This window comes from Sapajus apella, unplaced genomic scaffold (assembly GCF_009761245.1).
Source record: "Sapajus apella isolate SASKATOON/1434 unplaced genomic scaffold, GSC_monkey_1.0 scaffold25, whole genome shotgun sequence".
In the NCBI taxonomy this organism is placed as follows: Eukaryota; Metazoa; Chordata; class Mammalia; order Primates; family Cebidae; genus Sapajus; species Sapajus apella.
In genome coordinates this window covers 9952956-9969950 of record NW_022436965.1, presented here as the reverse complement: position 1 = coordinate 9969950, position 16995 = coordinate 9952956, and the positions used below count along the sequence as shown (strand labels likewise).

At 36.1% G+C, this 16995-nt stretch overlaps 1 protein-coding gene across 1 annotated transcript in view; it reads left to right on the top strand.

Annotated features, from left to right (window-relative positions):
* Window positions 1-16995, top strand: part of XPR1 (xenotropic and polytropic retrovirus receptor 1) — a 236200-nt gene that overhangs the window by 149176 nt on the left and 70029 nt on the right. The window contains exons 4-7 of the mRNA XM_032291238.1: window positions 7523-7746; window positions 10623-10772; window positions 11031-11114; window positions 16258-16339. Coding sequence (XP_032147129.1) covers window positions 7523-7746; window positions 10623-10772; window positions 11031-11114; window positions 16258-16339 — 540 coding nt within the window. The remainder of the gene's footprint in view (window positions 1-7522; window positions 7747-10622; window positions 10773-11030; window positions 11115-16257; window positions 16340-16995) is intronic.

Below are 16995 nucleotides of genomic sequence, written 5' to 3'. Positions count from 1 at the left end.
CACACACACACACACACACACACACACACACACACACACACACACACTTTCCAGGTTCTGTGCATTCCCATGTGTTTGAGCTTTCTGGTGTCCTGGCTCTAGAAAACTGAAGTGTCATTGCAAAATAGATTGGGATACTTGATGTTGAAAGCAGTATTTCTTGTTCTTTTTAAATTTATACCTATCTGATACGAAAATCTCATACCATAGCTGTGGTAATATTGAATGTGATTTTTTCAAAATATATATACTTTATATTCCCCTACCCCTACTCAGGGATTCTCATAGGCTCTTCTACATAGTTATGCCATTAAGGAAGAGAATCACTACTTTAAAGAAAGTAGCAAAATACACTTGAAGTGTTGATATCTTCTCCATTTCCACATGGGAATGTAGATTACTAGAGAGAACTTTTACCCATTTATTCAACAAACATGGATCGAGCATACTATATGTAAGCTTTTTATGGTACAAAGATAATGATGATGGTCCATGCAAAAACTTGTATGAGAATGTTAATAGCATTATTTCTATAGTTTAAAAAACTAGAAACAATTCAAATGTCTATAAATTAAAGAATATTTAAAGAATATTTAAACAAAATATATATATTCACACAATGAAATACTATTTGGCAATAAAAGGAACTAAGTATGACAGACTTACATTATGAAACAAAACAGATTAACCTCAAAATCCTCAAGCCAAATTATAGAACCCAGACAGACATGAAAGATTACATACTTTATGATTCCTTTACATATAATGTCCTGAAAAGGCAAATCAACAGAGACAGAATACAGATCATTGGTTGCCTGGAATAGGGGGTGGAAGTGGGGATTGACAGCTAATGGCCGTGATGGCAGTACATGTGGTAAACAGAAATGTGGTTCTAAAATTGGATTTCGATAATGATTGCACAACTCTACAAATTTACTAAAAATCAATGAATTGTATGTTTATAATAGATGAATCCTATGGTAGGTAAGTTATACCTCAAATAGATATTTAAAATAAATTTTCATTATGAAAAAAGATAAAGATTTTAGAACTGTTACCTTTAGAGTTTAGTCAGTCATTGAAGCAAACATAAATGAAGAATTACATGCAGTGTGCTTTGACTGTATGTATGTGGTCCCATAAGAGCCCTAAGGTGGGAGTTTCATTTGTGACTGAGAGAGCTGTTAAATATGAAAAACTTGGCCGGGCGCAGTAGCTCACGCCTGTAACCCTAGCACTTTGGGAGGCTGAGGCGGGCAGATCACGAGGTCAAGAGATTGAGACCATCCTGGCCAACATGGTGAAATCCCATCTCTACTAAAAATTAAAAAAAAAAAATAGCTGGGCATGGTGACGCGTGCCTGTAGTCCCATCTACTTGGGAGGATGAGGCAGGAGAATTGCTGGAACCCGGGAGGTGAAGGTTGCACTGAGCCCAGGTCGCGCCACTGTACTCCAGCCTGGCGCCTGGTGACGGAGTGAGACTGTCTCAAAAAAAAAAAAAAAAAAAAAAACTTTATATAGAAAGCAGTGTTTGAGATTAGCCTTGCAAAAATGAGTTTGGAGTTTTCCAGATGGAGAGGCATTTGTGTCTTGACTTATTGTTGGCACACAGGAAGTAACAGGTCCTCTTTATTTTCATTTTTGGGCTTCTTACATTTTTAATATGTATGTAATGAGAAGTATAAATGTATTGACAGTTCTGACTAAGGACGCTAAACAATTAGCAAATTCATATACTAATCTTTTAACAATAAAGGTTAAGCATTTTTATTACATGTGATATTCTGTCTTCTGGCTAATTTATGTGAGGATTTTAGTTAGAAGAGTAATTTATAGTTGCCCTTAGATAAATCCTTGTGTTATTTCATTATATGTTTGTGTGCATATTGTGTGTAATATTTTTTCAGATAGCTTCTAAGTTGTTAGGACATAAATACTCAAGTTGTTTGAATCTGACTATTTAATATATAGAAGCATTAATTATTTCTTTTGGCCCAGAAGCATCATGAAAATATTACTGTAACACTAAGGGCATCATGAATCAAGAAAGAACCGGGAAGATCTATACTGTTTTTGATCTTGAGAATGATAAGAAAAACACAATTGCAATAGAAATGCTTAACATGCGTAAAAGGAGCCCTGAGATTCATTTTACCTTGACTTCAGTAAGAGATTTTAAAATATGTGAATTGTTCTGTTTTTTACAATATGGAAAACTAGAAAGAAATCCTAATAATCTCCTACTTCGAAACACCAAAGTGACACACAAAATATACAAAGTTATCAGGAAAACAATAGAAATGTATATCTAATATGATTAAAAACATAAAGGGGAGCACCAAAACCATAAACAAAGAAGAAGAAATCATTAAAATTGAGTAGGCATATTTTTTAAAGAACCAATTAGATCTTTTAAACATAAAAATATAATCACAGAAATTAGTATCTTAATAGGTGAGTTAAATTGTAGATTAGGTAGAGTTTAAGGGACAATTTATAAACTAGAAGATAGAGCTGAAAATTTTCTCAGAATGCAACACAAATAGATAAAGAAAATTTGAGAGGTGTAAGAGAACAAAATAAAAAGGTCAAGGGGTATAATTGGTATCTATTGCTTCCTTTTCCCATGACCCATTCCGTGTTTCCTTTGCCTTCAGCCGGAACCCAACTGGTTATTGAGATGACCTCACTTTAATTCCCAAAGGATCTGAATCCTTAATAGTTCTTTTATTAATTGCTCTAGTTTTGTTGTTGTTGTTGTTTATTGTTTGTTTTTGTTTTTGAGACACAATCTCACTCTGTCACCCAGGCTGGAGTGTGGTGGCACAGTCGCTGCTCACTGCAACCTCCACCTCCTGGGTTCAAGAGATTCTTGTGCCTCAGCCTTCTGAGCAGCTGCAATTACAGATATGTGCCACTACGTCTAGCTAATTTTTGTAATCTTAGTAATGACAGGGTTTTACCTTTTTGGTCAGGCTGGTCTCGAACTCCTGGCCTCAAATGATCTGCCTGCCTCGGCCTCCTAGAGTGCTGGGATTACAGGCGTGAGCCACTGTGCCTGGCCTGTTGTAGTTTTTTCTTAACAAATATTATTGGCCATGGAAGTAATAGGAGGTGTTCCAGAGAGTCTCTTGGGTACCAGACCTTGTCGCTCCTATTACGTTTCAGCAACTCACTTTTCCTTTGCTAATCAGGATCAGTCACTTTTAGCCAGTAAACCCCTTCTTTGCCTATTGTTTCATTGATAGGAAGAACCCGAAATGGCCAAGTGGCAGTTTCATCTTCCAATTCAGTGGAACCATTGTTGTATTCCTCTGATGGATGCATTTCGCCCTTGAGAACTAACCAGCATTCAGAGCTTAAGTCGTAGGCTGGGAATCAAAAATTATGTGACTGGATTATGACTTAAAGTATTGAGAGGAGCCACTCCTGCTCCTATAGAAGCCTTGATTCCTAGACTGGATATTTTGGTTATGGTGGAGACATATGGTCTCATTATTGTATCCTGTAAGATAGAACCCCATCCTTTCAGAGTCTTGTCTCCCAACTTTTCTGTTAGGTCATTTATTAGCTTTCCTATTAGGCCATCTATTTCTGGGTGTATAGTAAAAGACCATTTTATTCCATGGCTTTGAGCCCATTGCTTTTACTGCCTTTGCTGTGAAATGAGCTCCTTGATCAGAAGCAAGCCTGTATAGAATACCATGGTAGTGGATAAGGCATTTCAGGTGATGGTGGTGCTAGAGAAGCATTATAGGTAGTAGAGGTACATCCATATCAAGAATGCTTTTATTCCAGGGAGGACAAATTGCTGCCCCCTGCCTAATAGAAGGCATCTAACGCAATCAACCTGCCAGTAGGTAGCTGGCCAGTCCCAAGGAATAATGGTACCTTATCTGGGATTCAGTGCTAGTCTCTGCTGCCTGGTGAGTAGCTGCTTTATCAGATGTGTAGCTGCATGCCAGGTGCTAGAAGCTGTATTGGTTTTCCTAATTGAAAATGCCATATCCAGAATAGCAGCTGCCATCATGGAGACCACCTAGTTTACACCCATCCTGTTATTTGCCAAGATTCATCCAACTTCTGTATAAACAAATGAGTTAAGAGAGGATGTGGTAGATATCCTATCCCTTTGTCTTTAAAGTCTATGATTGTTGTACTAATTTCTGCAGTTCTATCTTGATAAAGAAAAGTTCCAGAAACTTAGACCTTCCTATCATCATGTTTCTTACCTGTGGGTCAGAATCACTGGAGTCTACCAGTGGCCTAGCAGGTCTATTCCAGTCATATATCTTGGAACTGAGAAAGGAATCATAGGATTAATTTGTGGACCAACTGGGTCTTCTGTGAGTCTAATCTGGGCTGCTATTTCATCTATCACATGAATAACATAAATCTGTAGTTGGATTGCTGAACCACAATGGTGCCTGGAGTTTCCAGAAGTTTGTCACTCCTAGGGAAGAAGATTCAAAGCATGAGAGGGACTTGGAATGAGCAAGTTTCTCCATTGCTGACTTTGAAGATAGGGAGAAGAGTAGTCTCAAGGAGCTAAAAGCAGACCACAGATGACAGCCAGCAAGGAAATGGGAACCTCGGTCTTAAAACTACAAAGAGCTGAATTCTGCTACAACCAAGTGAGCTTGAATGTGAGCTTGAGAAAACAGCCTTGCTGACACCTTGCATTTAGCCTTAGGAGAGCCTGACAGAGAACATATACACATCATGCTTGGACTTCTAACCCACAAAACTGTGAGCTAATAAATGGGGTTTCTTTAAGACACTATGTGTGTGTTAATTTCTTATACAGCAATACAAAGCTAATATACAAAAGCCAATGTCTAGTAATCTTTGCAAAGTCTGAATATTTCCTTTTCCTCAGTGCACACTCACTCTAGTAAATAGACATCAGGCCCTTTGAGGAAGCATTAGAGGAAGATCTACAGTATATACTTGTGGCAGTGCTGCAGGAACCATCCAAAAGCGAGGCCAGCTTCCACTTTAGTCAGGGATCCCTGGGTATTTGAAATAGCCTAGGTGTGGAAACTGGTGAGGTTGTGGCTCTCTGTTGTAGTGACTAATATCAAGTGTTTGGCTACCAGACCTGGAGTTTTTTTCTGTTCCATCAATCAAGCAATATTTTAGTAGGTTGCCCATTTCTGTCTTTCCTAGGGATAACCATGATCAATCAACTACAGCCAAAATCTCTGTGGGCAACAACATCTTCCCTATTGCCTTTTATGGTAAATGCACCCACCTTGTTTTGATGGTTAAGTGCTGCCATCTGGCCCTTCTGTTCCAAGGATCATTGAATATGCATTGCAATCACGGAACCCATCTCAATGGATACGTCTCTCATGGCCATTCCTGGCCTTCATTGGAGAATAAACATAGAGCTTTTTAAGGATGCAGATGCTCTCCTCACTAACTTAATTCCGGATGCCTTAATGAAGGGAGTATTTTCAGGGCCCCCTCAGGGGGATGTAATCGGTGTTGGAGAGGTGTAAGAGTGGTCCCTGGGCGCTAAACGTAGGTCCCAGATGGGTTGACCCACATGGATAGATGAAGTTTATTTGGAAAGAGGAATAGAAACATGATTTTAGTTTTCAATACAATCTTAGGTCATAGAAAATATAAGATATAAATAGATTATAAAAGTTAAAATGAGGTCGTGTAAAGGAGTAGGGTTAGAGATGAATCTTGGAAGCATCCTATAGAAGGAAATTCTCTAGGAGAAACAGTGAATCATGAGGCAGTGCCAGACAGGACACAAATATAAAGGTTAGGTGAAGACAGCACCAAGACAGTATAGCAGTAGATAAAGCAAGGAATGGGAGAACTATGAGAAAGAATAAGTCGCTAATAATTCTTTGTTATTATATAATTTTTATCATCATAATTTATTGAATGCTATGTCTCTTGGCATTTCCATGTTTCATTTAATCTTTACAACCACTTTATGAGGGAGTTGGTATTTCCATTTCATCTGTGAAAGGTGTAGAAAAGTTAAAAAAAAAAAAAGAAAAACATTTGACTAAAATCATACAGCTAGTTAATGGGGAAAGGATTTGAACCCAAATCTGGCTGTTTCCAATGAACTAAATTGTGACCTTAGAAGAAAAATTACAGAGTATTATTTTTAAATGTATGTGTAACACAAACACATATATCCAGATATACCTAGTATTTTTAACAACATAATTTGCAAGTCTTAATCTCTTCTTGTAATACCTGTCTTGGGGAAGTAATGAAGTATAGTGGGAAATCCAGGAAATTAAAAATCTAAAGCCCAAATTCTAATCCTGTTTCTGACCTAACTGTATAACCAGAAACATTTCTTAATAGCTTTTTAAAATTGAGATATTTATATGCCATAAAATTTACCTCTTTAAAGTGTGTAATTCCATGGTTTTTAGTTTATTCACAAGGTTGTACAACCATCATGACCAATTCTGGAACATTTTTATCATCCTAGAGATTTATCTCATACCCATTAGCAATCACTCCCTGTTCGCCTTCTGCTCAGCCCATGGCAAGCATTAATCTACTTTCTATCTGTGTGGATTTCCTGTTTCTGGACATTTCATATAAATGGAATCGTACGTTATTGGGCATTTCGTGTCTGGTTTCTTTCACATAATGTCTTCAAAGTTCACCCATGTCATAGCATGAATTAGTACTTCATTTTTTTATGGCTGATTCTATTGTATATTTATATACACACACATGCATGTACACCACAGTTTATCTATTCCTCAATGGACATTTGGATTGTTTTCACTTTCTGGCTATTATAAATGCAAGTTAGTATGTGTATACAAGTTTTTGTGTGAACATATATTTTCATCTCTCTTAGGTATATGCCTATGAATGGAACTGCTGAATCATATATTTAATCTTTTGAAAACTGCCAGCTATTTTCCAAATACCAGAGAGTCTATACCATTTCATATTTTCACTCTTAGTGGCTCTTTACATTTTATTTATTCGTTTATAAAAAGAAAGGGTACATGAGGTTTTGTGGGGGATAGAATGAAAGGAGTATGTTACACAAAAATATCTTTTCGAGTTGTAAATATTACATATAACAGTTTTTTTTTTCCCTAGAAATTCTAGGGGAGCAAATGGGAATAATTTTTTTTTTTTTTTTTTTTTTTTTTTTGAGACGGAGTTTCACTCATGTTACCCAGGCTGGAGTGCAATGGCGCGATCTCGGCTCACCGCAACCTCCGCCTCCTGGGTTTAGGCAATTCTCCTGCCTCAGCCTCCTGGGTAGCTGGGATTACAGGCATGCACCACCATGCCCAGCTAATTTTCTTGTATTTTTAGTAGAGACGGGGTTTCACCATGTTGACCAGGATGGTCTCGATCTCTTGACCTCGTGATCCACCCGCCTCGGCCTCCCAAAGTGCTGGGATTACAGGCTTGAGCCACCGCGCCCGGCCTGGGAATAATTATTAAAAATTCACAAGTCAGAACTTTTTTATCTTACTGATTTGACAGTTCTGTTTTATTTCTTACAGAGAAGCTCGCGGAGGCTCAGCGCAGGTTTGCTACACTTCAGAATGAGCTTCAGTCATCGCTGGATGCACAGAAAGAAAGCACTGGTGTTACCACGCTGCGACAACGCAGAAAGCCAGTCTTCCACTTGTCCCATGAGGAACGTGTCCAACATAGGAATATTAAAGATCTTAAACTGGCCTTCAGCGAGTTCTACCTCAGTCTAATCCTGCTGCAGAACTATCAGGTACTTAGATTCTTACTGTAGAAAATGACACCTTTAAGTAAATGAGAAACTTCAACAAATGGAAATACCTTAATGTATACCAGTGGGTCAATTCCAAACAGAAAAATTCTTAACATGTTGCTATTCTTGGGGTTCTGATTGGCTAAAATCCATGTATCAGAGGCAGTAAAACTGCATTAATAAGACTTCTATTTTTGAAGATCCATATTCTAAAAACTTTTGTATAATATTTAGTATTTAGGGGTAGCCCACAACTCACGGAGTAACAGTTTGCTTCCTGCTTTTAGACGCAGCTCTAATAGTCATGAATAGAAATAATATGTCTCTCCAACCACTGTTAGCTATGTAAGGGTTTTGTTTCGTTTTGTTTTGTTTTGTTTTTTCTTTTTTGAAATAGAGTCTCCCTGTGTTGCCCAGGCTGGCATGCAATGGCACAATCTTGGCTCACTGCAACCTCTGCTTCCTGGGTTCAAGCAATTCTCCTGCCTCAGCCTCCTGAGTAGCTGAGACTACAGGCACATGCCACCATGCCCAGCTAATTTTTGTATTTTTAGTAGAGATGGGGTTTCATCATGTTGGCCAGGCTGTTCTCGAACTCCTGATCTAAAGTGATCTGCCTGCCTCGGCCTCCCAAGTGCTGGAATTATAGGCCTGAGCCAGTGCTCCCGGCCAGTAAGAACTTTTATATTCTTCCTAGCCAATAGCAAAATTTCTGCAAAAGCTATCAGACAGTAAATTTTTATGCAGCTGACACTAATAAAACAAGGACCCTGACTTTTCAACTTGCAACTGAAAGAATCCTTCCAATTTTTTTGTCCATGGGCTGCAATAAAATTGCATTTTTAAAAAGTTATTGAGAAAAGCATCGCGCTGATCTTCAGAGCGACCTTATGCACTATTTTTTCATCTTCTGTTATTTATTTATTTATTTAAAAAAAAAAAAAAAATTTTTTTTTTTTTTTTTTTTGAGACGGAGTTTCTCTCTGTCGCCCAGAGTGGAGTGCAATGGTGTGCTCTTGGCTCACCACAACCTCTGCCTCCTGAGTTCAAGTAATTCTCCTTCCTCAGCCTCCCAAGTTGGTGGGATTACAGGTGTGCACCACCATGCCTGGCTAATTTTTGTATTTTTAAGTAGAGACCAGGTTTCACCAAGTTGGTGGGATTACAGGTGTGCACCACCATGCCTGGCTAATTTTTGTATTTTTAAGTAGAGACCAGGTTTCACCATGTTGGTCAGACTGGTCTCAAACCCCTGACCTCGTGATCCGCCTGCCTCAGCCTCCCAAAGTGCTGTGATTACAGGTGTGAGCCACCATGCCCGGCTCATTTTATTCTTGTGATTATTACTTATAATGAGTGGTTAGGATCATCATAGGATGATATACTATATTAAAACTAAAGATTATGCAACAAAAGTATTACCTTGAGTATTTGAATTTTAAAATAAAAAGTAATTAAAGTCCCGTATCTTCAGTAATCTTAAATTGTTAATGCATGTGCTTATTTTATCTTTTTCTTCTATAATTCTACTTTTTTCTTCAGTGATTTAGTATTTTATCATTTGAAGACAAATCTAGTAAGAAAACAATTTAATAGAAAAATAATTGCATATATTTATATAGTCATAAATACCTTTGCTTTAAGATTTGTTCATTGCTATATAATTTAAAAAACAAAAGCAAAATGTATTTCCTCTTTCCTATAATGGTATAACAACATTAACACCTCATAGTTCATAAACTATGTTTGTGTGTTACATGGAAAATTGTTTGTTAAATTTTATTGTATTAACTTTCTTAACAACTTTTGTTCAGGTCATTATAAAATGCTTCTTGGGAAAACAAAAACTATACTTAATTATGAAAGTTCTGCTTTATCTTGTATTCTTTGGGGGTCATCTCTTCTGCAAGAATACATTTATTTTGAGAATGAAGGAGAAAGGAAGATGGGTTATAAGCTATTTCTAAGTCATGATGCATGTATGCACCCCACAGAGACTTTAAGATCATACATTAAAGCATGAGGGAAAAATAGGTAAATAAATAAGTAAGGAAAGCCTATTTTGGAGTGAGTGCACAATTTTTTACTGTCAAGGATATGTAATCAGCAAATTTGGGAGACCTCTGGTTTAAACATCTAACCTTGCAAATTGAGTTTTCTGCTTTCTTGCATGCTGGGCAAAAAAACAACAGAACTTGAGATGCTGAAAAGTATAGTATTGTGTTATTGTAGAAATTGAGGAAAGGCTTCTACCCATTATAAACCGAACCCTGTAAGAGTAATCCCTTCCTCCTTTCTACTTATTCTTCTTTGTACTTCCATACCTAAACTGAGAGTCAGTGGAAGGAAAATGAAAATTAAGAGCCCTAGATGATCTTCCATTTTCCTTACTGGAACATGCATGGTTGTATGCAGGGGGAGATATGTACTCCTATACCAGTCCTTCGAAAGACAAAGAACTAAATAAATGTGTTCAGTACATGGCAAATGCAAAACATTTTCTGAAAATAATTCTTTTGACAAAAGCAGCAAAATAATAGAAATTAGCTATTTTGAAAATAATTATGCATAGAAAACTGGAAACAAAAACATTTTGAGCTTAGGGCTTTCATTAATTTACTTGGAAGAGAAATAATAGGGTTCACAGTTCAGGATTTCTTTGTGTTACTGATAGCATACTATCTTGAAATGAATAAAAGAAATAAAAAAGAAGAGTCTCATCCATTTAGTAGTAGATGCTTTTATGAAAGCATTGCCATTTTCTTGAGTACTCAGTGTTTGTCCAGCCAGTCTCTGTCAGTGCTTAGTGCTTATTCTTTTTCATCTTTTTTGATGGTAGTGAAAATTATAGTTGTGTTTCTCATTTCTTTTTGTAGAATCTGAATTTTACAGGGTTTCGAAAAATCCTTAAAAAGCATGACAAGATCCTGGAAACATCTCGTGGAGCAGATTGGCGAGTGGCTCATGTAGAAGTGGCTCCATTTTATACGTGCAAGAAAATCAACCAGCTTATCTCTGAAACTGAGGTACGGTAATCTCATTTGTTTACCACATATTTTCAGTTACATGTTTTGTTTTTAGGGAAGCAATTCCTTATTTCTGTTATTTTGTAACTAGTTAGTAGCTTTTAATATATGTGCCCTACTTGTGATTTTTTTCCTTTTCCTCATCAGTATACATTCACCACAAAGTTATCAGAATATGTCATATGTACATGGTACAGAATTATTTGTACATCACTCAAGTTGAGTATAACCTAACCAAAATTTAATTTGTCTTTCTAGGCTGTAGTGACCAATGAACTTGAAGATGGTGACAGACAAAAGGCTATGAAGCGTTTACGTGTCCCCCCTTTGGGAGCTGCTCAGGTTAGTATTTGCTTTCAGTACTTTGTTTGATTTCACCTATTTAATAATCAACACAATATTTAGCTGGTTTCATTGCCTTAAAAAATTTTTAGACAAAATTTATAAGTAGTTGCTACTTATTTTATTAAACATTATATGCTATATTTTACTTCATTGTGAATTATTGGTCTTTCACCTTTCTCTCTTCTTATACTGTATTTTCTCTCTTGTTTGTTCTTATTGACCTGCTAACTTCTTGGTGTCATCAAATGATTAAGATGTGATTTTTAAAAAAATGATATGGTGGCTTCAGATATGCTGGATTGCTATATAGCATTATTCAAAATGCGGCAGTTACACCAAAAAAAATTTATTAAATGATATCTACACAGTAGTTATAAAAAAGAAAGCATTTATTAAGTGATATCTTCTGTGTCATAAAACAATTCTCAGTAAATACAGAAGGAATTAAGCCATACAAAGTATGTTTTCAGACAACAGTGGAATAGAAATCAATAACAGAAACAGCTTCCATAACCTAATGAAAGGCATTTATGAAAAAAAAAACAACAAAAAAAAAACCCTCTACAGTTATTATCATTCTCAATGGTAAACACTGAATGCTTTCTTCGTAAGACTTGGGGCAAAAAGGGTATTCACTTTTAACACCTCTATTCAACATTGTGCTAGAGATTATAGCCAGTGCAGTAAGGGAAGAAGAAAGAAAGAAAAGGCATTCAGAGTAGAAAGGAAGAAGTAAAATCAGTGGGGTTTTGCCAGTGACTTGATGATCTGTGTAGAAAATCTAGTGAATCTATAGAATAGCTGCTAGAACTAATAAATGAGTTTAGCAAGGTCTCCAAATACAAGACCAGTATGTAAAAGTCATTTGTATATCTACATACTTGTAAGAACAATTGGAAATAAAAAAATGTTAAAGCAGTGCCATTTATAATACCATCAAAATATACAATGTTTAGTAATAATTCTGACAAAAGACATGTAAGGCCTTTATATTGAAAACTACAAAACACTGCTGAGCAAAATTAAAGACTTGAAAGAGATGCTGTGTTCATAGGCATATTGCACAAACCCAGTGTTTTAAAGATACTTTGTTTCTTCCTGAGGTGATCTGTAGATACAATACATACCAGCTCAGAAATCTCAGAAGACTTTTTGTTTTGTAAAATTGATAAGCAGATTTAAAAATGTATATGCAGCCAGGCACAATGGCTCATGTCTGTAATCCCAGAACTTTGGGAGGCCAAGGCAGGTGGATCACTTACGGCCAGGAGTTCAAGACCAGCCTAGCCAACATGATGAAACCCCGTCTTGACTAAAATACAAAAATTAGCCAGGCATGATGGCACATGCCTGTAATTCCAGCTACTTGAGAGGATGAGGGACAAGAATCACTTAAACCCAGGAGGTGGAAGTTGTAGTGAGCCGAGATCACACCACTGCACTGCAGCCTGGGCAACAGGGCGAGTCTCCAAAAAAAAAAAAGTATATGGAAATGCAGAAGACCTAGAATAGCCAAAGCAGCTTTGGAATAACTAAATTGAGGGATTAACATTACCTTATAAAAGCTTATTAAAGCCACAGTAATCAAGAGAGTTTGGTAGTAGTGTCATAGTAGGCAAATAGATCAATGGACCGGAATAGAGTGTACAAAAATAGACTAACATAATACAACAGATTTTTGATACAGATACAAAGCAGATTAATGGAGAAAGATAGTGTTTTCAACTAATGATGCTGAAACAGTTGAATTACACATACCAAAAAAAAAGAGCTTTCATCCATACGTCATACCATACAGTTCTAAAATGTGCCATAGTCCAAAATGAAAACTGAAAACTATAAATTTCTAGAAGAAAATATAGAAGACAGTCCTACTGACTTTGGATTATGCAAAGATTTCTTAGAAATGACACCAAAACCAACTCATCAAAGTTAAAAACTTAATGCTCTTTGAAAGATACATTAAGAAAATGAACAGAAAAGCAAGCGACTAGCAGAAAATATTTACAAAACGTATCTATTAAAGGACTTATGTTTAGAATATAAAAAGAACTCCAATACTCAATAGAAGGAAAACAATCAAACCAACTTTTAAAAATGGACAAAAGACCCAAACATTTCTTCGCAGAAGTACAGGTGGCAAATTTGCATGTGACAAAATGCTCAATATCATTAGGCATTATGGAAATGCTAATTAAAACCACAGTAAGATAATACATTCTCTGTTAAAAGACTAATCATACTAAATGATGAAGGAATAGGAACTCTCTTTTCTAATACACTGTGGTTAAATATAAAATGTATATTTGAAAACAGTTTAGTTGTTTCTTAAAAGTTAAGTGTATACCTACCATATGATCTAGCTGTTACACACCTAGGTATTTACCCAAGAGAAATGCAAATATGTTTCCATATAAAGACTTCTACAGAAATGTTCACAGCATCTAAACAACCCAAATATCTGTCAGTAGGTTAATGGATAAACAATTTGTGATATATCCATACAATGAAGCACTACTCAGCAATAAAAAGGAATAACCGACTGATAAATCTCAAATTAATTATGTGGAGAGAAAGAAAGCAGAAAAAAAAGAGTACCTATTGTATGATATCAGTAACCAAAGACTCCAGAAAAATGCCAGACAAAGAAATAGTGACAGAAAGCAGATCAGTGATTGCTTGTGAGTAGAGTGGGGTAGGGTAGGCTGGGAGGAAAGGATGACAAAGGCACATGGGAAATTCTTGGGAGTTGTGGTTATGTTCGTTGTCTTGATTATGCTGATGGTTTTGTCAACGTTTATACAGTATCAAAACTCATCAAATTGTTCACTTGGAATATATGCAGTTTATTGTATATAAATTTAGTCAGTAAAGCAGTTTTTAAAAAGCATAAGCATATTATTGTCAAACTCCTTGGATATAACTAGAAAAATCTTAAAAGCATCCAGAGAGAAAAGACACAAATCCTATACTTTAAGTATGTGCAATTTATTTATGTCAGTTATTTTTGAATAAACTTTTAAAAATTCATTTCAAAAAATTAAGGTGTTTAGGAATGCCTGTAGAGATGGTAAAGCTAAAGAAAACCTGAAAATGGTTATCTCTGGTGAGGTAGGAAGGCTTAGGGATCAGGGAGGAATAGGGACTTCAAAGTTAATGGAAATGTTCAGCTTCTAAATATGGATAATAGTTATAAGTTCACTTTATTATTCATTCTAACAGTCCAAATAAATTACATACATTCTTTTATATATATGATAAACAATTTTTAAAACTAAAGATAAGTTTTTCTCTTTGGAAAAGACAAATGACTATCTTTTGGATGCTTTCAGTCAGAAACTAACAATACAGTTAAAATCTGTTACTCTATTAATAAGTAATTATAATAAGACAGAGGGAGTCTCAACATTTGGTTTTTGAATGTTTTTAGGAAACAAAATATCTGAAATGTACTATCATCTCTAACAACAAAAATTTTTATAACATTCATAGCAAATATTTAAGTCTATAAGATTATCTGTCTCTGTGTTCTTCACCACCTTACATTTACAATCTTAGGTGCTTTCTATTACATACTCATTTTAGAAAACAAATTTTAAAAATTACTTTCTAAATATGAAATTAAATTATAATAGATAATATTTTTAAAATTACATACTCTTTAGATTTTGATATACCAGTCTCTTAAGAACCTCTAGTATATCTTGAAAAATTCAGTTTAAATTACCCCAATATGGGCCGTGCACTGTGGCTTACACCTGTAATCCCAGCACTTTGGGAGGCCAAGGCAGGTGGATTTCTTGAGCCAAGGAGCTTGAGACCAGCCTGGGCAACACAGTGACACCCCACATCTACAAAAAATATAAAACTTAGCTGGGCGTGGTGGTACACACAGTAGTCCCAGCTACTCTGGAGGCTGAAGTGGGGAATCACTTGAGTCTGGGAAGTCGAGGCTTTAGTAAGCTGTGATCACACCCCTGCACTCCAGCCTAGGTGATAAAGCCAGACCATGTCTCAAAAAAAAAAAAAAAAGTGACCTCAGTATAATAATGTAAGTAAGTACTCTCAGAAAGTAAGCATTCTTGTCTCTAATTATATAATTAGAGATGATGTACCGAATGTGCAAACTCTGAGTAATACTGGCTTTAAAAATTTAGAGATATATACATTATAAAAATGTAATTGCATCTTAACTCTCTCCTATTTACAACACTCAGTGTGTGTGTATAGATAGATAGATGGATAGGTAGAGATAGAGAGAGAGAGAGAGAGTCATTCCTTAGTATCTGTTGGAAATTGGTTCTAGGATTCTGTGGATATCAAAATCCATGGATACTCAAGTCCCTTATAAAATGGCATAGTAGGCCGGGCGCGGTGGCTCACGCCTATAATCCCAGCACTTTGGGAGGCCGAGGCGGGTGGATCACGAGGTCAAGAGATCGAGACCATCCTGGTCAACATGGTGAAACCCCGTCTCTACCAAAAATACAAAAATTAGCTGGGCATGGTGGTGCACGCTTGTAGTCCCAGCTACTCGGGAGGCTGAGGCAGGAGAATTGCTTGAACCCAGGAGGTGGAGGTTGCGGTGAGCCGAGATCGTGCCATTGCACTCCAGCCTGGGTAACAAGAGCGAAACTCTGTCTCAAAAAAAACAAAAAAAAAAAAAAAAGGCATAGTATTGCATATAATGTGCGCATCCTATATATTCTTTAATGATCTCTGGGTAACTTAGAAAACCTAATACAATGTAAATGCTGTGTAGATAGTTGTTAACACTCATTGTTTTTATTTGTATTGTTGTTTTGTTATTTTTTTTTTACTGGTTTTTGTTCCTGAATATTTTCAATCCACAGTTAGTTGATTCCTTGAGTGTAGAATCCACATACTATAATTTAATGTCTCAGATTATAATCTTGCTTATTTCATGACGCAGATTTCTGTAAAAGAACTCGATTAACTGGCAACTTGAATTGTATTATGAGATGATGAAGGCTGATTGGCTCAGATTTATAAAAATTTAGAACATAAAGTATTATTTTCATGGTGGAACTTTGAGACTCATTCTACTATTTTATAACAGCATATAATAAATATGATCAGTGTTTTGTCCTATGCTCAAAGTGCTGTTTTCTATCCACAGCCTGCACCAGCATGGACTACTTTTAGAGTTGGCCTATTTTGTGGAATATTCATTGTATTGAATATTACCCTTGTGCTTGCCGGTAAGTAGTTTAAATTTTGAATTAATTTATTCTTACTAATATGCCTGTGTCATATTCTGCACCTTTGTTAAGGTATTATGTGTACAGCTACCAAAGCTACCGAAAGATAAATCTATCAGGGCTAAGTTTTTTGTCCTTATAAATGATGTGTGTTTCTTTTAGTTGTTTGTTTTATTAGAGTTTTTCCCCATTTGGGTATGGTTATTCTCTAAAACATTGCTAGTGTATGACCTCTTCTTCTTCATCATTTTCCAGTTTTCATATATAAATTCTATATAATTTTTCAGTTTATCAAAATCCTTGGCTTTCTTGATGATAGATGAAGATAAATAATGCTACAAAATTAATTCACTGAAGTTCATTCACTTTGCTTATTGGAGTCCCTCTCACATCCTTTTCAGAACCTATTTACAATTACTTTGCATATAGTGTTAAGAAGCTTGGTTATATAATATCCTATTCTATAGAAGTAAAAACAGTTAGAAAGGCCGGGCACGGGGGCTCAAGCCTGTAATCCCAGCACTGTGGGAGGCCGAGGCGGGTGGATCACGAGGTCAAGAGATCGAGACCATCCTGGTCAACATGGTGAAACCCCGTCTCTACTAAAAATACAAAAAATTAGCTGGGCATGGTGGCGCGTGCCTGTAATCCCAGCG